Source organism: Sorex fumeus, unplaced genomic scaffold (assembly GCF_029834395.1).
Source record: "Sorex fumeus unplaced genomic scaffold, SorFum_2.1 ptg000045l, whole genome shotgun sequence".
Lineage (NCBI taxonomy): Eukaryota > Metazoa > Chordata > Mammalia > Eulipotyphla > Soricidae > Sorex > Sorex fumeus.
Genome location: NW_026606102.1, coordinates 14,872,513 through 14,893,572, shown reverse-complemented (window position 1 = coordinate 14,893,572; position 21,060 = coordinate 14,872,513). Strand labels below are relative to the sequence as shown.

At 47.9% G+C, this 21,060-nt stretch overlaps 1 protein-coding gene across 2 annotated transcripts in view; it reads left to right on the top strand.

The window, feature by feature from the left end:
• Positions 1 to 19,867, top strand: part of ZFYVE9 (zinc finger FYVE-type containing 9) — a 153,357-nt gene extending 133,490 nt beyond the window's left edge. For both annotated transcript variants that reach the window (XM_056122309.1, XM_056122308.1), the window contains 7 exons: positions 2,884 to 2,988; positions 6,962 to 7,112; positions 10,822 to 10,902; positions 12,247 to 12,409; positions 12,941 to 13,046; positions 17,058 to 17,234; positions 18,412 to 19,867. In XM_056122309.1, the coding sequence (XP_055978284.1) occupies positions 2,884 to 2,988; positions 6,962 to 7,112; positions 10,822 to 10,902; positions 12,247 to 12,409; positions 12,941 to 13,046; positions 17,058 to 17,234; positions 18,412 to 18,573 (945 nt within the window). In that variant the 3' untranslated portion in view covers positions 18,574 to 19,867. The remainder of the gene's footprint in view (positions 1 to 2,883; positions 2,989 to 6,961; positions 7,113 to 10,821; positions 10,903 to 12,246; positions 12,410 to 12,940; positions 13,047 to 17,057; positions 17,235 to 18,411) is intronic.
• Positions 19,868 to 21,060: the final 1,193 nt, after the last annotated feature.

Here is a 21,060-nt window from a genome sequence, read left to right as displayed (position 1 = left end):
TTTCAGGCATAGGCTGTTTCAACACTGATGCCTTCGCCAGTGTCCAGTTCCCTTCATTAATCCTTGCCCTCATGTGCTTCCCATCCTGCTTTTACAAGAGGTGTAAGCACGTTTTTGCAGTGTGATTTACAACACTGTTGCTGATAAGGTTTCATACGTAGCACTACCATCATTCAGCACCCCACCCCCTCACTTGAATGCTTCTCTCCACCAACATCGTTGCCTCCCCGCCTTTCCAGCTCCTTCAGTTGGCATGTTTCCTACTAAAGACCAGTTCTCATGATCTTTGTTTCCATTGCCTTGGGTATTCATTTGCTATTATATTTCTTTGTGTCCTCCAGTATGAGAGAAATCATTCTGTGTCCATGTTTCTCCTCTGATTAACCTCTCAACATGATACTCTTCCGGTACCTTTGTGTAGCAGCAAATTTCAGGACTTTATCTTTTCCCAGGGCCAAGTAATATTCCACTGTGTATATGTACCATAGATTTTTTTGGGCGGGGAGGGGGTTACACCCAGCTATGCACAGGGGTTACTCTGGCTTTGCACTCAGGAATTACTCCTGGCAGTGCTCAGGGGACCATATGGGGTGCTGGGATTCGAACCCCAGTTGGCTGCGTGCAAGGCAAATGACCTACCCGCTGTGCTGTCGCTTCAGCCCCTGTACCATCGTCTTTATCTAGTCAACTATTCTTAGACATTTGGATTGTCTCCAGACTTTGGCTATTGTGGATAGTGCTTTAAGGAACATAGGACTGCAAATGTCTTTTCTTCATTTTATTTTTGAGTCCTTGGGGGTTACTCCAAGAAGTGGGTTGCTGGGTCAAACGGACGCTCAGTTCCTAGTTTTTTCAGGAATATCCCTATTGTTTACGGAAATATCCCTATTGTTTACCAGAAAGGCTGGACCAGTCAACATTCCTGCCAGCAGTGAATGAGAGTTCCTTTCTCCCCATATCCATGCTAGCACTGGTTCTTATTCTTTTGGGTTTTTTTTTTTTCTGTTTTGTTTTGGGGCCACACCTAGGGATGCCCAAGGATTACTTGTGGCTTTGCATTCAGGTATTATCCTGTGATGCTTGGGGGACCATATGGGATGCTAGAGATCAAACCTGGGTCAGGGTTGGCCATGTGCAAGACAAAACACCCTACCTGCTGCACTATTGCTCTGCTCCTTGTTCTTGTCCTTTGTGACGTGTGCCAGTCTCTGTGGCATGAGATATTACATCTCATTGTTATTTTGATCTGCTTCTCCCTCCTGATTAATGATCAGAGCATATTTTCAATATGTGCCTGTTGGCCATTTGTATTTCTTTTTTGAGGAAGTTTCTGTTCATCTCTTCTCCCCACTTTTCAATGGGGTTAAATGTATTTTTCTTGTAAAGTTCTACCAGTGCCTTAATATATCTTTGATAGTAACCCCTTATCAGATGAGTGTTGGCTAAATAATTTCTCTTGTTCCATGGGCTGTCTTTGTTTTCTGGGTATTGTTTCCTTTTAGGTGCAGAAGCTCCTCAATTTAATGGCCAGTGTTCATTAGGAACCTGACAAACTTTCCTCTTCTGTAGCACATTCAGTTCTTTGTAGATGACCATTTGCACGTTCTGTCCTCAAATTTTCAGTGCCTCCCTCCTAATCTTCTGTGGTCAGCAATGACCTAGACCCACTTTTTTTTTTTTGGCTTTTTAGGTCACACCTGAAGATGCTTAGGGGATACTCTGGCTCTGCACTCAGGAATTACTCCTGGTGATGCTTGGGGGACCATATATGATGCTGGGATGTCCGCCCCGAGTCAGCTACATGCAAGGCTAACACCCTATCCACTGTAATATCACTCTGACCCCAAACCTGGGCATCTTGCATGCAAAGCATTTACTCAGCCTTTTGAGCTATCTTTCTGACCCTATTATATTTATTTAAATCTCCTTCTAGCCTTGCTCTCTTGTCATCTGTTCTTTACTGAGAAGTAGTGGGTATCCTTGGCCAATGCTCAAATATTCTAGATGACCCTTGTAATAATAGACATATGTCCCCAGCATCCGTCTTCCCTTCTTTGTGCATCTTTGGGGACCAGTATGTGAGTGAGTGTGTGTGAATGTGTGTGTGAGTTTGTATCATGAGTGTGAGTGTGTATGTATGTGTGATTGAGTGTATGTATGTATGAGTATGTGAGCGTGAATGTGTGAGTAAGTATGTGTATGAATGTGTGAGTGAGTATATAAGAGTGTGAGTATGCATGAGTATATAAATGTGTCTGAGTGTGTCTGAGTGTGTGAGTATACATAAATGATTGTGTATATGAGTATGTGAGTGTGATTGAGTGTGTGAGTGCGTGTGTGCGAGCATGAGTAAGGAGTGGGCCTTCCTCATGAGGCTGTGTGTCTGCTCCTCAGGTCTTCGCTGTCCCTGATCGTGATGACCGTTCTGGTCCTAATGGTAGCATGAGATTGCTGGACCGACCCTTGTTTTTCCATTTTTAAAGCCAATTTGTATTATTTATTTTTTCCAGTGTCAGCTGCCATATATGTTTCCAAAGATTTAAGTATACTTTTGTTATTCCAGCTTACTTTAGAAGGAAGATCCATTAATAACTAATGATGAAAAAAGCATGGGAAGTGGTTAAAATGCCAACTAAGTAGTCACACATTTGTTAGATATTTTCAAGGAGAAATGAAACTGTTTAGTCTATTTTTCTTATAGGTGTTTACAGTCTAACAGGAAAGCTAGGATATGCACAGCAGGACTTTGATTACACATTTTCTTATTCTTTAAATCAATAAGATCCTTCATTATCGACATTCTTTTCGTTTATGCTCATTGTATTACTATGACTCAATCTTTGCCATTGATTGATTATTCTCTCTCCTTGTGTTTTTGTCCAGGACTTCAGAAATTACCAATATACATTGCCAGTAGTTCAGGGATTAGTAGTTGATATGGAAGTTAGAAAAACCAGCATCAAAATTCCCAGCAATAGATACAATGAGGTAAGATTTACTATGAAGTAATATTTTTCTGGTTGTGAAAAATACATGATTTATGTAAATTTTGAATGTGACAGTTTTTAATTGTCAGTAAAATCAGTTCTTAGAATTGTATGACTTAACAATAATGGGGAATTCATTGCAGAAAGGCAAGATTTCATATTTGTCATCTGTTAGTCATTAATTGCTTCTTTGGTGGTGATTTTTACCTTCTGATGCTTTGGTAATCATTGATAGCTTTGTATTCTGATTAAGATGTAGTATTAATACTGGAGGTAGAATCATTTCATTTTCCACTTTGACGATAAGTATATGTTAGTTTCACTGTCTCTTCTGTGCTCTCTGTTGACATCAGTCCTGCATTGTGTTTCATTAACTGAACTACATTCAGGTGTTCGACGCCAGGTAATGGTTATGCTAATGCCCATGCTGGTGTCACTGTGGGTGCACAAGTCAAGGCAACTGCACAACTCCTGACTTTTTTTGGGGGGGGTCACACCCGGCGATGCTCAGGGGTTACTCCTGGCTCTGCACTCAGCAGTTACTTCTGGCGGTGCTCGGGGGACCATATGGGATGCTGGGAATCAAACCCAGGTCGGCTGCGTACAAGGCAAACGCCCTTCCCACTGTGCTGTCGCTCCAGCCCCCAAGTTCCTAACTTTTTATTAAGGTTCCAAAACAAATGATTTTATCTTAAATCAAGTTATATTTTTATAAATAAAATTAAGCTGAACTTATATATATTACGCATATGTGAATGCAAGTATATATATAAATACAAACTCTTTACCCATTTGCTATGTCATTCTTGAATTTAAAAATGTTTTGGGGCCCTCGAGACATAGTTCAGTGGATAAGGCTTACCTGGACTTTCATCCCTGTCACCCCCATATGGCCCCTCAGCACTGCCAGAGGTGATCCCTGAGGAGAGAGCCAAACTTTATCCTCCTAGGTTTAGGTTCAGAATCTCTTTTCAGATTAACTTGAAATTGTATTTGGTTTTCAGTGAATTTTGTCTATTATATATCACTTACTTTTCTTATTTGATTTAGAAAATTAATTTCCCTTTTAATTCCGTTTTTATTTCAACTCAGCATGCTTTTGTCTTTTACAATCTTGGACAGTTGAACTCTGCTGTGTTTAATAATTTTATTTTGCATCATAATTGAATTATTTTGGACTTTCTGCATAAATTACTTCGTTGAATCACCACAGAATTTTTCTCCCCTCACTTTTTGTGTCTTATTTCCTTTGCTTGGCTCTCTTTGGATCTCTTGCCTTTGCAGCGTCCAGTTCCTTGCTGATGCAAACTTCTGCCCTTCACCTGGGTCCCTGCGTGCAAAGGCAAGAACTCAGTACCATGAGCTTGCTCTCTGGCCCCAGCATGCCTGTTCTTAACCACCGTAGTAAACTGATTTTCACAGACTCCAGTTTAGTATTCTCCAATCTCATGGTTGAAGTCATTACACCATTTTTATGGAGATTCTGTGAGGACTGTTAGAGCTTTTCAGACTCTGTCCTAAAAATGAACCCTTCATTATGGTTCTGTTAAGTGTAGCATATAGCCAAGAATAAGTCCTAGCACTCCCAGGTGTGGCCCAAAACCTTAAAAATAAATAAAATGAATAAAAATTTAAAGTGCTTATTACTAGTAATGCAGTGAACGTTCCATCTTCAGGTCATTGAAAGAACGAAAACATAGGGGCTGGAGCAATAGCACAGCAGGTTGGGCGTTGCCTTGCACACAGCCAACCTCGATTTGATCCCCAGCATCCCATATGGTTCCCCTAGCACTGCCAGGTGTAATTCCTGAGTGCAGAGCCAGGAGTAACCCCTGAGCATCGTGGGTGTAGCCCAAGAAGAAAAAGAAAAAAACAGAGACACAAGCAAAAAGGAATATAAAGTTTTGCTAACCCTTTACCAAAGCTGGAGAGATAGGATTAGAATAGTTTTTGTTGATTGTGGTAGATACTGTGAAATCAAACATCTGTACAGTTCCCTATATTTTATAATACAAACTGAATGGCCCTTAATATTCTTTCCCACTCTGGGATTCTAAAATAGGAGCTCAGGTTTATTTCAGTTCAAAGCTACACATATATCTGATTTCCAAGATTCGTTGTATCTCTAGCAAGAACAGATGGCCCTGAAATCTCTTTGAGAAATGTTTTAGTTTTTGGTCTCCAAGAAATGCAGTCCCATCCAGTACCTTAGGGAAAGAGAAGTTGATAATTTCTTTCCAAAAGATTAAAAGGGATTGGTGGAAGGGGCCCTGGAGAATTGCTGGGGAGAGCAGTGATCCCCAGTCACGAGGATTGGAATCAATAAAGCTCTTTGGAAGAGCGTCTTTCACCCCTGGAAGAAATGGAAATGAAAGGGTCTCCACGAAGGCGCCCCTAGCTGCTGTAAGTCCACTGACCCCAGCAGCTGGTCCCCACTGAGCTCAGCACTGCCCCTACTCCTGCCCTCTGACAAGAGTGACAAATGACTCCTAGTCAGCCCTGTTACTTTGGGCTTTGAGACCACCAGAAGTCTTGGGCTCCTACAGGTCCCTCTCTTTCCTTTCGGTGGTTGGGGTGGGAGGAGGTTCTCAGAGGTTGTTCTTAGTTCTCTCTGTGCTCAGGGATCACATCTAGCAGGGCTCAGGGGATCTTTAGGTGGTGCTGGAGGTCACACCCGGGTTGGCTGTGTTCCAGATACACTCATCAGGTAAGGCAGTAAGCCTTGAACACTGCTGACCCAGGATTAATCTCTGGTACCCAGTATGGTCCCCAAGCCCACCAGGAGTGATCCCTGAGCACAGAGCTAGGAGTAAGCCCTGAGTACTCACTGCTGGGTATGACCCCAAAACAAAAACCAAAAAAGAAAGGTTTTTTCTTTCTTTTTTTTCTTTTCTTTTCTCTTCTTTCTTTCTTTTTTTTTTCCCTATAAAAGTAGTTCACAGTAGTTCATTACAGATAATATTCAAACACCAGTCCTACCACCGAGCATCTTCTCACCACAATAAAAGGTAAGTGTGTGAGGGTTGTTGTATTTCATTCTGGAGCCATTTAAACCCGAATATAAGAGAATACCAGCAAGTATGTTAGAAATCAAACAAATATGTGATACTTTTTTTGATAAGTAATTGAGGTAGAGGTCTCATGGCTGCAAACACTCCATGAAATTCTGTGGCGCTGTCTTCCAGGAGCTTTAGTTTATAGTCTCTTGGTCTTGGCCATTAGTGAGATTATATGGCACCGGGGCCAGTTTGTGGGTGTGACTGCCAAGCTACTGGAAAACTGGGGGCCTAGGGGGAGGAGACCCAGTCCCGATCCGAGTGGGCATGGAGATCTCAGTCACAGGTTCCCACATACCTGGGTTTTCATGCTGGTCTTCTCTCAAGTGAGGTTCATCCCATCTTGGGTGAGGCTTGTCCCCTCTTGGGTGAGGTCATCCTAGCATGTGGAGAGAGTGGCCTTGAGCATGGTGGCTGAGGTTTTCAGCTGCTGGGGTTCTGCTTGGGGTGGGGAGGGAAACTCAACCTGTTCCCCTCCGAGGTGCCCTGGTAAAAACAGCCTGGTGTGGGGTTAGGATATTCTCTCAAAGGGACTGTGACTTTTCACATTTTTTTTTATTATTTATTATTAAAGAACCCCTTGCCACTTAATTTTATTACTATCATTATTATTGGCTTTTGGGTCACACCCGGCAGTGCTCAGGGCTTACTCCTACCTCTGCAATCATTGATTATTCCTGGTGGGGTTGAGCGACCATATGAGGTACTGAGGATCAAACCTGGGCCAGCTGGGTACAAGGCAAGTCCCCTACCCACCGTACTGTCAGTTCCGCTCTTTTTGCCATTTTAATATATAATATTCTATTTCGTCTTTGAAAAAAGGTGAAGGAATTTATGTAAAAAAAAATAATGAAGCAAAAAAAGCCAAACCCATCCAGCCTGCTCTTGATAGAATGAGAGTGTTCTCCTCCTTTGCAGATGATGAAAGCCATGAACAAGTCCAACGAGCATGTCCTGGCGGGGGGCGCGTGCTTCAACGAGAAGGCCGACTCCCACCTCGTGTGCGTTCAGAATGACGATGGCAACTACCAGACTCAGGCCATCAGTATTCACAACCAGCCCCGGAAGGGTGAGAACTAGAGCAGGCGTGAGCGGGGCGGGGCACTGGCCTGGAACATGTGTCTTCTCCCTCGTGCTCTCCTTCCAAGGGGGGACAGTGACCAGTGGGATTAAGTGAGCATTTCCTAGCATTTTCCTCCAGTTGATGTCCCTAAGTAGCCAGACGCAACCCAGAATTGCAGATGGGCCTTCTGTTACTGAGGGGGGCACTTTGAAAATCCTTTCTGTGTGGTGATGGGACCAGCATGGCTGCTGGAAGTGGAAGACTAGCCCCACCCTAAGAATGTGTTGAGGTAGATTTGGAACTGGTCAGGTGACCGCCCCCAGAGAATGTTCTTTAGCAGGCTGGCAGGGTTCTAAAGGTGACTTCTGTGTGGTCTCACAGGACTGGAGAGAGGAAACAGGAAGGATGGCCCTTTGCCTTGCAATACAGCCTACCCTGGTTTGATTCCCAGTACTACATGTGATCCCCTCGGCACTGTCAGGATTCACTCCCAACTGAGCACAGAGCCAGGAGTAGCCCCTGAGCTTCCAGGGTACACTCTCTGCACACAAAAATAAAAGTGTGTGTGTGTGTGTGTATGTGTGTGTGAGAGAGAGAGAAAGTGTGTGTGTGTGTGTGTGTGTGTGTGTGTGTGTGTGTGTGTGTGTGGTATCTCTGGCCAGAGACCACTCAGTGAGCTGAGTACATATTGGATGTCACTGTCTCTAGTATACCTTTGTATTGTCTTTCATTTTGGTTTAATTTTGTGGGGACCACACCTGACGGTGCTTGGGACCTATTCCTGGCTCCGTGCTCAGAGGGTGAGGATCAAGTCTGGGCCTCCTTCATGCAGAGCATGCACTCATCTCATTATGCTACTTCCCCAGCCCTTTCGCTTAAGTTTAAGATCAGGATCTAGCAAAGGCATAGAAGGCGTTTGGCATAGCTAGAGACACATTCAAGTCTGCTCACTGAAATAAGGAAGGTGACAAGTGCAGAGAGCTGGAGGGATCCAGCCAGCTCCCATCCGGGGTGCCTGGGTAAACACCAGAGAGCACAAATGCAGTTGGTCTCTGTTGATAAGCCTGAGGGCCTTCAGGGGTTTCTAAACTGTGAGAAATCTGCAGACTAGCCAAGGGATTAATGTCTAAGTATCTACCCAGAAAGCATGCATTGGAAGAAGGTGAAATGACTTTCTCGACTTAAAGATTTTTGACTGTGTGGAAGTAAGATTCAGTTGATTCTCTGTAGCTACAGAAGCCTAGACCCAGCGTCCAGTCGTGGGTAAGAAGTTTGAGGGGTCTTAGGTTTGGGTTTGAGCACAGTCTACACCCAGAGATTCCCTGCAAATGAAGTGGCTTCCTTGTGCTGCTCTGGGTTCCTGCTCAGAAGGGTCCTGCCAAAGGCGTGGACAGTACACCAGGGAGAGACATTACTGTGCCAGGTGTGGGAGCTGGATTATCGCTGTCATGTTTAAGACGTGGTGCACTAGGGGGATAGAGAGATGGTGCAGTGAGTAGAACACTTGTCTTTGCACAAGGCCAGCCCGGATTTATTTCCCAGTACCCCATATGGTCCTTCTTGCCCTGGAGTGATGGCTGAGCACAGAGCCAGAAATAAGCCCTAAACACTGACTCTTGGAGCCCAAGAAGACAAACAAACAAAAAAAAAACAGGTGAAATAAAGATAGTGTGGTGTTTTTTTTGTTGTTGTTGTTTGGGGGCCACACCGAGCGGTTTCCGCCTGCATGGCAGAGCCTGGCAAGCTCCCCATGGCGTACTCGATAGGCCAAAAACAGTAACAAGTCTCGCAATGGAGACGTTACTGGTGCCTGCTCGAGCAAATCGATGGACAATGGGAGGACAGTGCTACAGTGCTATTCTTGACTCTGCTCAGAGATGACTCTTGACAGACTTGGGAATCATATGCGATGCCAGGAATTGAATGTGGGTTGTCCATGTGCAAATTAAGAGTTCTACCCACTGTGCTATCCCTCCAACCCCAGTGTTTTCATTTTTCAGACTGTTTTATTCTTTTCGTATATTTAATTCAGGGCCATACTGGTGATGCCTGAGGTTGGCTCCCAGCGGTGCCCCACAGACTATGCGGTGCTGGGGATGGACCCCAGGCCTTCAGCAGGCAAAGCCTGTGCTCCCGCCCTTTGAATCACATTTCTCTGGCCCCGGGTAATAAAGTTTTTATAAAACTAAATATAATTGGGGTCAGAGTGATAGTACAACAGATAGGGCATTTGCCTTGTATGCAGCCAACCCAGGTTTGATTCCCAGCATCCCACATGGTCTCCTGAGCACCTTCAAGAGTTAATTCCTGAGTGCAGAACCAGGAGTAACCCTGAACACCACCAGGTGTGATCTGAAAAGCCAAAATAAATAAATAAATAAATAAAAATAAAACCCTCAAACACCTCAATATAATTATCCTTTATTTTATGGAGAGTTAATGATGCAGGTATTTGTCTTTTAAATAATTATTTGATTTGTTCTTTAAAAATAATCCCATTCTTAGAGGCTGACGCCATAGTATAGTGGGTAGGGCACTTCCCTTGCATGAGGTGAGCCCGGGTTCGATCCCTGGCACCCCATATCACCCCCTCAGCACTGCCAGAAATAATTCCTAAGTGCAGAGCCAAGAGTAAGGCCTGAACTTTGCCAGGTGCGGCCCAAACATAAAATGAAACAAAAAATTCCCACTCTTCAAGTTGTCGTTGATCTAAAGAAGCTTGGGAGCCAGTGATCAGTGCTCAGCATTCTTTTCCTGTAAATTGGTGATTTGCAGATATTTTAGATTTTGAAGGTCTGTTTATTGTTTGCTTGTTTTTGCCAGCTACTCAACTCTGTTATACTTCCTAAACTACTGCAGAGACCACACACACACACACACACACACACACACACACACACACACACACACACACAAATGGACATGATTATATTCCAGTATTTTTAAAAGTAGAATAGTTTTATTTGGAATAATGTAGATGGGGCTAGGAAGGAGTGAGAAAGAGAGACAGACAGAGACAGAAACAGAGACAGAATATCATAGGTTGTGATGCAGGCAGCAGAGAATGAGCCCATAATCTTTTGAAATAGAGGCCTCCCCCAGTGGTCTGGGGCCCAACCTCAATCCCAGCGGCACCCAGCATGGTGATGTGGCCTGAGTCTGCTGGGGATCGTTGCAGGTCATATGCAGGCAAAGCCCATGCTTCACCTCTGTAGATTCTCTCCCCAGTCCCCCGAACCAATAAAATTCTATTCACGAAATTAAGCTGCAGGTCAGATAAGTTGTAGTTTGTTAAACTCTAGACCAAAAAGATTTCTTATAATACTTGATTGTATTTTGATACTTGATTGGAGATAGAAAAAAAAACAAAACTGGGCACATCTCTCAAAACGTCATTCTCAAAGCTATCATAAGCATCTGAATGACAGTCATGAAAATATTGCTCTATATAGAGTTGGCATTTTTTGTTTTGCCTTTTTTTTGAGGGGGGGACAAGGCGCATACCCCGCTGTGCTCAGGGATGACTCCTGGTGGTACTCAGGGACCCCATATGGTACCGGGATCAAACCTGGGCTAGCTCCTCACCAACAGTGCTCTCTCTCCAGCCTTGTTTTTGGGTTTTGATGATCGGAGTTCCTGGCAAGTATTTCATTTTTGTTCTCAGTCTCTCCATACCAGGGTTTGAGTCACTGACTCAGTTCTCTTCCTGTTTCAGTGACTGGTGCCAGTTTCTTCGTGTTCAGTGGCGCTCTGAAATCCTCCTCAGGCTATCTTGCCAAGTCCAGTATTGTGGAAGGTAAAGGATGCTTTATTTCTCGCTTGCACTTTCGTCAGGTTCCAGCTGTACAACTGAAAACAAGAGGCATTGAGAGAAGCAGCTTGGCCAGACCTTCTCCCAAGCAGCCAGCGGGGCAGGCAGCGTGGGTCCAAGGACACCGTGGTGCGGCAGCCCCTGCTGTGCCCGCTGTTCTGGCCTCCAGGCTTCCCCCTGTGACGAATCCTCGGGAACCCCTGTGCACGCCCTCTGGCCCCATCTGACTCTCAGTGCTGTGATTCCGTAGCATTTCAGCCTTGAGCTCTTTCAAACGTCTAGTGGGTGCTCAGCGCGCCAGCCAAGTGAGTGAGTGGTACACTTAGGATGGACAGTGACGTAGGGAAGGGGAGAGCCTGTCCGAACTTCAGCAACTGCTACCCCAGGGCACAGTCTGAGTTCAGGTACACCTCGAAAGGCAGCTGGGACTAGGTAGACGAGAACACTGTGACCTGCCTCTGGGCACGGGAAGGGGGAAGGGCTGCCGCAGCCGGTTCCCTGTAAGTGGACATGACATGTGTTCTAACAGGAGTTAAGTGAGTTCATGAACAGACTGTTTCTTTTCTTTGCCAGTTGTTGTTCTCTGTGTTTTGATCTGTTACTCCTGTTACATAACAGATCAACCCAAGACCTCAGTGACTGAATACAACTCATTCTTGTGCTGGCGGATTCCTCTTAGTCAGGCTTAGCCTGATCCTGCACAGGGATGTCCATGGTCCAGAGAGATAGTCCAGGCGCTAAGGTGCTAACCTCGCATGCGGCCCAGCCTGGTTCATCCCCAAAGACCAGGCGTCGCCCCTAGCACCACTGAGCGTGGTGCCAACTCCCTCTGCCACTGCCACCCCAGAGAATAGAAGGATGCCCGTGGTCTCCCTCAGATGCATGGAAGCCTGGCGGTGATGTGGCGGTTGGGGCTGGGATTATCTGGAGATTCATTCGTGGCCTGGGATGAGGCGCAGTGATGATGAGCAGCGTTTGGCTGTACACTGCTTGGCTTGGCAGCCCAGTACGGTTTCTGCTTTCATAGTATCTCCGCTGCCAGGCAGAGGCTGCGTGGAAAGTCCCACTCAGTCCCCCACTCGGGAGGGGGTGCACCCCATGTGCACAGCCTCAGAAGAAAGCCCTGTGGGTGCAAAGGGAGTCCCCCAGGCATGTCCTCTGTCAGGTAGGGGTGTTGTGCTTCCTTCTCCGAGCACTGACCTTAAGACGTTCAGCTTAGGGCACAAGACCTCCCTGCAGTCTCCTCATGCAGAGACAGACCCAGGACCCCCGTCCAGGCAGGCGCTGACCTTCTCCCCGCCCTGTCTCTGTCTCGGTGCTAACTCGCAGACGGCGTCATGGTCCAGATCACCGCTGAGAACATGGAGGCGCTGCGGCAGGCTCTGCGGGACATGAAGGACTTCAGCGTCACCTGCGGGAAGGCGGACGCCGAGGAGCCCCAGGAGCACCTCCACATCCAGTGGGTGGACGACGACAAGAATGTCAACAAGGGGTGAGTGCCCACACTGATGCTTCCTGGTTTCCAGGACAGGCTGTGTCTGCGGAACAGGGACACGTGACTCTGCCGTGGCCTGTGAGTGAGAAGGAAAGGGACGCTGAGGGGCCCGCACCGCCTGTGCTCCCAACACCGTTCGTGTTTTACCAAGCCCCTTTGCAAGCTGCGACGGATGTGGACAAGAGGCTGTTCTCATGGCCTGCTGACCACTGACCTAAGTGAGGGGCTTCCACCTCTTCCTGTGCCGCCAGGCTGGACACTCCTTTCCTGGGTGGGCGCTGGGAGAGAGTGTGGGTTTGAGGAAACGGTTCTTTCCCCTTCGAGAGAACCAGCCCCTGGCCCGCAACTCTGGTACACAGGTGTGACCTCAGGCAGGCATCCCTGTCCAGCCCTTCCTGGGGGCACTATCTGGAGGGTTTTGCAGTCTGGCTTCATGCCAAGATGACCTACCCGGTGTCATTAGCCGGACCGGGTGAGTGGCCTCCAAGGTGCTTGGATCTCCTTTGCATCTTTATTTTATCATTTCAGTGTCATCAGTCCAATCGATGGGAAGTCCATGGAGTCCATAACGAGTGTGAAGATATTCCACGGGTCAGAGTATAAAGCCAACGGCAAAGTGATCCGATGGACAGAGGTAAGGGCTGATGCTGGACCCCCCTGGGACAGAGATTCATCTGGACCATGCCTCGGGTACAAGAGAAAAGTCAGTTTCTCTCCTCGGTAGTCTGAGCCCTCCAGGAAGATGCCAGCAAGGGCAGCACCCCAGGTCTCTCCATGAGTGCACCCCCCCCCCCCCAGGTCTCTTTGGTGATCTTGCTCACAGCAGCTTCTGGGCATTTCTCCAGGGTCTCATCTCTGCTGTCGTCTCAAAGACGGGCTAATTGTACTGCCTCACTTAGCAGCTCTTGTGAGTGACCACAGTCTTGAAATCAGACATCTCCTTTCAGTAACGAAACTAAAGTTAGTGACCAAGAAACTTGTCCAAGATTACAAGGCAAGTTAGTGACAGTACAGACCCGACTCAAGCCCAGTCTGGGTCTCCTGAGCTCCCAACTGGGCAGGGCCAGGCTAGCACTTAGGGGCAGGGAAGGGCCCCTGTCCATGTGTCTGAGGCTTAAAGATCAGCAAGTTTAGTCTCTGGGAATAAAAGAGCAAGGCCTCCTCATTCCTTTGAAACCCCTCTTATAAATCTGTAAGATGAAGCATTGTCTACCTGCTAAGATCTCTGGGGTTCCTTTCCTATCTCCAAGTCTTGATTTTGCTGATTTAATTTGGATGCCACACCTGGCAGTGCTGAGAGCTTATTGGCGGGGCTCAGAGGACCACATGTGGTGCCTGGGATCAAACCTGGGTCAGCCGCATGCAACACAGAGCACCCTGCCTACTGTACTCTCCAGCCCCTAAGGGTCTTAATTTTTAAAAAAGTTCTGTGACTGGAATGTTTTCCATTTTACACACACAGTATCTGAGGCCAAGAGCAGCTAAGCCTTCGGCGCGGGTTCACAGAGAGACTGTTGCGCCCAAATTTCAGATCCCCAGTTGCGAGAGAGCAACTCCACACACGATAAGGCAAAAGCAGAGGCACTTTATTGCTAGGTTGAGCTAGGGCCCAAGTCTCATCCAACACAGTGGAGTCTTGACAAGGACCCCCACTCCAAATCACAAGCGTTTATATAGGTTTCAAAGTTTAGCAAGCACTATGGCAGCAGTGGTCAGCCAATAGCTAAACAGTATTTTCCAGTAACAGTGTATGGTTACATTCTCTATGGTTTCTGGTACATTGTGAGCAATTGAGCGCACTTGCTGGACCCAGGAACTTTCCAGGTGGGGTCAGGCCGGCGACATTGTTTAATTTCTGGGAAACCGAAACTGTTTCAGTTCCAGGAACTGAACCTGAGGCCTGCCTGATTTTTCTCATTTCTCATTCTCATCTCATGTCATGGCGTCATGCTTGTGTCTGCAGAGACTGGAGCCCCCCACCCCGACCCCCACCTCCTGCTCCATCAGCAGGCCTCTGGGGGCACCGCTTCTCGCCCCAGACTTTAGCTCTCTGAGCGTTTTCTCGAGGCTGGAGCTCCTGCCAGACGTCACTTACAGAGAAGTTGGTCCTGGGGGTGGCGGGGGTATGTGAAGGGGGCACCAAGATAGTAGAGCGGGCAAGGCTCTTGGCTGCCCTGAGTTCAGTCCCTGGCACCACGTATGTTCCCCCCACCCCCCGAGAGGAGCACTGCCAGGTGTAGCCCCCCGCAAAACAGAACCTGACATTCCCAGAGTGGGGAGCCAGTGGCCGGCTAAGGCTGCTTCCTGGCCAGGCTGAGTCCAGAGACCAGCTCCCAGGCGGAGCTCTCTCCTGCTGTCCCTCTTCCTGGGCATGAGAGCTGCCCCCTCAGGAGGATTCTCGATGGGAACTCCCGATTGAGCCGGGGCTGTCTGCACCCCTGCTGCTCCTCAGACCGGAGAGGCTGGCGCTCTCCTCAAAAAGACGCACTGGCAATTCTCACCTGGGAGCACTTGTTCCTGAGCTTCTATCCGCTCTGAGTCTGCTGTGCCCAGCGCAGTGCCCGCGGTGAGGACCCAGCTCCGCACTGCCTCCACCTCTGTGGGCCCCAGGCAGGAGCGGCTCTGTCTTGGGAGGCTGGAGACGGAAGATTCTGGGCTTGCCCTCACCTGCTTCTGAGAGTGACCTGGAACCTGAAGGGCTGAGTCAGAACCTTGAGGTGTGAATCTGAGGTCAGATGCAAAGGAAACTGTCCGCACAGAGGTGTTTTTTTTGGAGTTTTGTTGTTTTTCTTTGTTTTGGTTTGGTTTTTGTGCCACACCTCGTGATGCTCAAGGCTTACCCCTGGCTCTGCACTTGGTGGTCATTCCTGGTGGTTCTCTCGGGACCATATGGAGTACCGGGAATCAAGCCTAGGTCAGCTGCATGCCAGGCAAATGCCCTGCCTGCTGCACTATCATTCCATCTACTGGATTTTTATCTGGGTGAACTTTATCTCATAGAACCTTACTCCTGGGGCTGGAGCGATAGCACAACGGGTAGGGCGTTTGCCTTGCATATGGCCCATGCGGCTGACCCGAGTTCGATTCCTCCGCCCCTCTCACCCGGCAAGCTACCGAGAGTATCTTGCCCACACGGCAAAGCCTGGCAAGCTACCCATGACGTATTCGATATGCCAAACACAGTAACAACAGGTCTCACGATGGAGACGTTACTGGGCCCACTCAGGAAAATTGATGAACAACAGGAGGACAGTACTACAGTGATACCTTACTCCTGACTCTGCACTCAAGGAGCACTCCTGCAGGCTCAAAGGACCATATGGGGTGCCAGAGATCGAACCCAGGTTGGCCACCTGCAAGGCAAACACCCTACCTGCTATACTATCGCTTCAGCCCCATAAGGTTTACCATTTATTTTTGTTTGTTTTTTTTGTGTGTTTTTATATGACCTTATTAAGTCATTAGTTAAGTTACAGATATTCAATATTCCAATATCAATCCCACCACTGTAGTACCATTTTTTCCAATTTTCCCAACTACCCCAAGCCTGACCCCATAAGCAGGCCCTCAGGAATTTATTTTACATTGCTTGTTATAAATAATTTGCTAAAAGGGTGATCAAAAAATGTTTCCTTAGGAGAAAGTTAGTGAAAGTTGTTGTATCTCACCGTGGAGCCATTAAATCCTTGTATAAGAGATTACTAGGATGTTGTTACAGGGTAAGCCTTCTGTGTGTATATTTTGTTAATCCAGATTGGTTGCTTGCTGCATTATTTCCCATCCAATCTGGTGTGCTACTTCTGGTTTATCAGTGTTGTAGAGTTTGAGATGTCATGCAGCTCCAAGTGTGTCCAAATTTTTTTTTATTTACATTTTTTAAAAAATTTTTGTTAGTGAAACACCATGAGGTACAATTATAGATTTACAAATTTTTGTGCTTGAGTTTTTGAAACATATTTATTTACAAATTTATATATTATATATATTTATATATTTTTGTGCTTGGCCAAAATTTTTAATGGGGTGATACAGCTGGAGTTAAGTTCTTAACAGGGCGGCAGATTTGGGTCATATACGTGACTACAGGGCTTCCAGAAGTACAGGGAGATGGGGAGAAATACCCCATCCCTGACCCTGGAAAAGCTTGGAGATTTTAGTCACAACACCCGCATACCTGAGTTTTTCAACAGATTAATTTCTGGATGAGGCTCATCCGAGCAATGGAGTCCAACTGGGACCATGGTGGTGATTGTGGAGTGTGGAGATTTTTGGCTCCTGGGGCTCTGTTTGGGCAGGTGCTGTGTTCACCTGTCCCCTTCCAGGTTGCCCTGGGATGACTCAGCCTTGTGCAGTATCTGGGAGAAATTCTGCCACTTGATTATTTCTGATTCTCTGGATCATGGTCAGTGAAAGGGCTTACATGGCTCCAGAGGTAGTTCGTGGGCGTCAGGTTTACCTTTTAAAGGTGCAGTGCAAACCATAAGCCCTTTCTCATTCTGAGAGCACAGGCCCCGGCGCCCTGGCCCAGACCCGGGGAACAGGCCAACCTTGCCCCTCACAGGAATCGGGGCCTCTGGGAGCTGACATGCTCGTGTCTTGCCCCTCTCTTGGGCACAGAGTTCAGAGTCTCTTCTGTGGGGAACAGGTGTTTTTCCTAGAAAACGATGACCAGCACAGTTGCCTGAGTGACCCCGCGGATCACAGCCGACTGACCGAGCATGTGGCCAAGGCTTTCTGCCTGGCTCTCTGCCCGCATCTGAAGCTTCTGAAAGAAGATGGGATGACTAAACTGGGACTGCGTGTGACCCTGGATTCTGACCAGGTAGAAAGAAATTTTGGGGGCCCTGCAGAGCCGGCCCTAGCATGTCTGTCTGGCCTTCCCGCTGCCAGTGCTGCTGAGTCTCCTTTCAGTCTTTCTGCCCGCTCGCTTTCCTGTTTGCTGTTTGTAATTATGATCCTGCTACCACACACACACACACACACACACACACACACACACACACACCCTCTGTTCCTTGTACCAGTAGCTGAGAAGATCCCCATGATATGTGCCAGCATCTTTGCTTAGATACAGAGTACTGTCATTATCAGCGGAATAAGGATCAGCTCTCTATCTCTGTCTCTCTGTCTCTGTCTCTGTGTGTGTCTCTCTGTGTCTCTCCCTCTCTCTGTCTCTCTCTTCTCTGTGTCTCTGTCTCTCTCTGTGTCTGTCTCTGTCTCTCTCTCTCTCTCTGTTTTCAGTCACCAAGTTTTCACTGTGATGCCCCCTTGCTCACTCGCAGCCTCTCTGGGTAATCACGCCAGAGATGAGACAGGCTCCTTTTTCGTGTGTCCTGATCACCTGTCTGGAGAGAGAAGGGCTCGCATGAAGCAAAAAACAAGCACTGAGGGCAGGGCCCTGTTTCTTTCATCTCAGAGTCCCTCCTTGTATGTTTCAAGAACACACTGCGTGGATGAGCAGAAGAGGTGTTTGGGGCCCGAGCAATAGTACAGCTGGTAGCGTGTTTGCCTCGCACGCAGCCCAGCCAGGTTTGATCCCTGGCATCCCATACGGTCCCCCGAACATTGCTGAGTGCAGAGCCAGGGGTAACCCCTGAGCACTGCCAGACATGGCTCAAAAATAACAACAGCACAAAAAACAATAGGTGTTCAGTTCCTGCTGTGTTCCAAGTACATTTCTTGTTTTAATTTTCACAGCCAGTCTTAATTTTCTAGACATTGCTTCTGATATTACAAACCTCCATGTGGCACCCACCTTCACACCCTCTTTCTGAGAAATTAAGACCGTGATAGATGGAATGTCTTAGCTAGCGTCTCTTAGTCCTAAGGAGCATGTTCAGGGTGAATCAGTGCTACAGTGATAAGTGGCGGTTCAGGGAGGACTCTGTGGTCACTGCCTTTTTCCCTCTCCCTAGCTGCTGGGCTGCCAGGGCCCTGGCTCCTGCGGGGAGTTGGGGGGGGGGGGGGTTTGGTGACTGCCCCTTCTCTCCGTGCTGCAGGTTGGCTATCAAGCAGGGAGCAACGGGCAGCCCCTTCCCTCGCAGTACATGAACGACCTGGACAGTGCTCTGGTGCCGGTGATCCACGGAGGGGCCTGCCAGCTGAGTGAGGGCCCCGTGGTCATGGAACTCATCTTCTATATCCTGGAAAACATCGCCTAGACAGGAGGACGTCATTGGTTTCTGTTCAGACCTCTTGCAGCAGCAGTCACACCCAAACCATTTGCACTTTAGAACTGGAAGATCATTAAGCTTTTGTTAACACTATTAATGGGGGGGGGGTTGGGGGTGGGAGGTGGGGAATCGGGCTGGGAGAGGGGGGCTGGGGGGACAGATGTTCCATAATTCTAAGTCTTCTATGCATCGTCCACCAAAAAGATCTGGGCAGCTTCTGTTACTGCACAAAGTTACGCTATCTTCGCAGCTAACCCCCTCTGTTACTATTTAGATGAGAATTCTGCTCCTCCTCCGTTTCCAGACTTATGGTCACATGCGCAGAAATGTTCAAATGGGTACACCCACAGCCAGGGGAGGGGCGGGAGGCAGAGGGGAAATAAAATCCGAAGCATCAGTCTTGCACTCTTTGTACAGCATTCTCTGAGGAGAAGTCCCCGCCAGGCTCCTCGCCGGCCGCACACTGCTCCAGGGAGAAGCCACACAAAGGTGTTGGCTTTCTCCAGACTGTGGCTGAAATGAATCCCACACCCACGGGATTCTCTTCTAGCCAGAGCGGGGGACACAGGTGAATGGCAGATACTGAACTGACGGAATCCACCCAATTTTAGTTAAGAGTGCAGACTTCAAGTATTTCAAGAACAGTTTAATGGGGAGGTGGGGAATGAACTTCCAGGAAAGTTGCAAGTACAGAAAATCCAAGGTATGCTCTCTTTGCCCGGACTTCCTGCAGACGGGCCACACGCTAACTTCTGCCTCCCTTGCTTGATCACTGTCCTCTCTCCAGAAACAGTGGAGCCGTTGGAGTGTTTGTCGCATTGACCTTTGCCCCCAAGTGCTTGAGTGCTTATTTCTGGGAAAGCTGTTCCGGGCTCTTGCCCTCCCTACGAGCCACACCCCACGCTGGCTGCGGAGAGCACTTTCCCGCTTGTCCAGGCTGACTTTCAAGGCATGTCCCCCTCCAGTAAAGCTTCAGCCTAAGGTCAGACATGGCAGATAGCTGGAAAAACTCATTGTTATCTTTCGCATCACTATTTTTAGTAATGGTAGGTCCCCCCCCCCCCAATCCCTTTAAAGATAGAAACACATCGTTTTGAATTTGATGGTGTCATCCTAGCTGGAATTAGCTTAGATGTTCCGGTGGGAATCCTTGTGAGGCTGTGACCTTTGTGACAGCCACAGCACCTAACTGATGATGGCCCGTCCAGTTCCTCTGGTCCAAGTGTTGTCCAGTCTCCCTGCTGTCTTTTCCCCCTTGGAACTAATAAACAGTATGTGTAGAGATCATAGTTCATGCAAATCTTTTCCTTATCAAAATTTCCCCCTTAGAATGATTAGCATTAGTGGATGGTTCTTGTCTGAGTTGCTTTTACTGACAGCTACAAACTGATTTTCAAATTATAGCCTCTCTCCACCTTTTCCAGTTATTCTTGGTGATCATGTTTTTGTGTGTATTTAAGTTTCATGAGAGGCTGGTGGGCGTTTTTATTTTGTTTCATTTGGGGGATGTCAGGGATTTAATCCAGAGTCTCATCCATGTAAGGCAAGTGCTCTACTAACTGAGCCCCCCCACCCCCGTCCCTGCATTGCTGAAGTTGCTCAGATGTCCTACGTTTTGCCAGAAGAAGCCCCTTAAGAGCCCTCCTGTATCCTTTGCCATACTACCACTTTGGGAATTTTTTTTTTTTAACATGGCAGATGATCTCTCATCCTGGAAATCAGCAATTTCTCCAAGGAGCTTAGATTTCTTTTACTGGAACTAGTGTTGAACACCAGGCCTTCACCTCCCCATGTTATTTGTCATGTCCTGACCGTACTGTTTTGGAGGGCTGGGAGAGAGCTCCGTGGGAGTCACTCACTCACCTGGCATGTGGAAGGACCTGGGTTCAGTCCAGCACCATAAAAACAAACCAAATTATTTTGGTCACAGACCACAGGGACCTCATAGTCCTTAAGTTAAATCTGTTCACTGTTCTGAAGCAGCTCATTCCTGCTGGTGGTGTTTTCTGGAAGCGCGTACAGGGAGGAGTGGCTCTCCTTCAAGAGAGCAGCAGTTACCGGAACCCTATGGATGTGCATGCCGTCCCGGAGGACAGTGATCGAGCATCTGTGCCAGGCACTGGGGCTCAGTCCCCTGGGAACTCAGCAGGCCATGGGGGCTACATCTAGGCAGCAGCAGCTTTCTGAGTAGGCCGTGGGCCTGGCTAGGACTGGCCTCTTTCGCAGTGGGAGCCCCATACTTGACCTCCCCTGTCACTGGCTGTGGTGATGGCGGCTGCAGAGAACCAGGGATGTGGCCGCTCCCTTCATGGTCAGAGCTTCAGAGGGGAAAAAGCGCCCACAGAACAGCGCTTGAAAGACTGTCCGGCATCATCACTCATCTGACAGGAGCAGGAAACGCTCACTAACAGGGACAGGTATTTGGGTGTCCTGCTCACTCTAGGTGCAGTATGAGTGTGGATGGGGCTGCCTCTC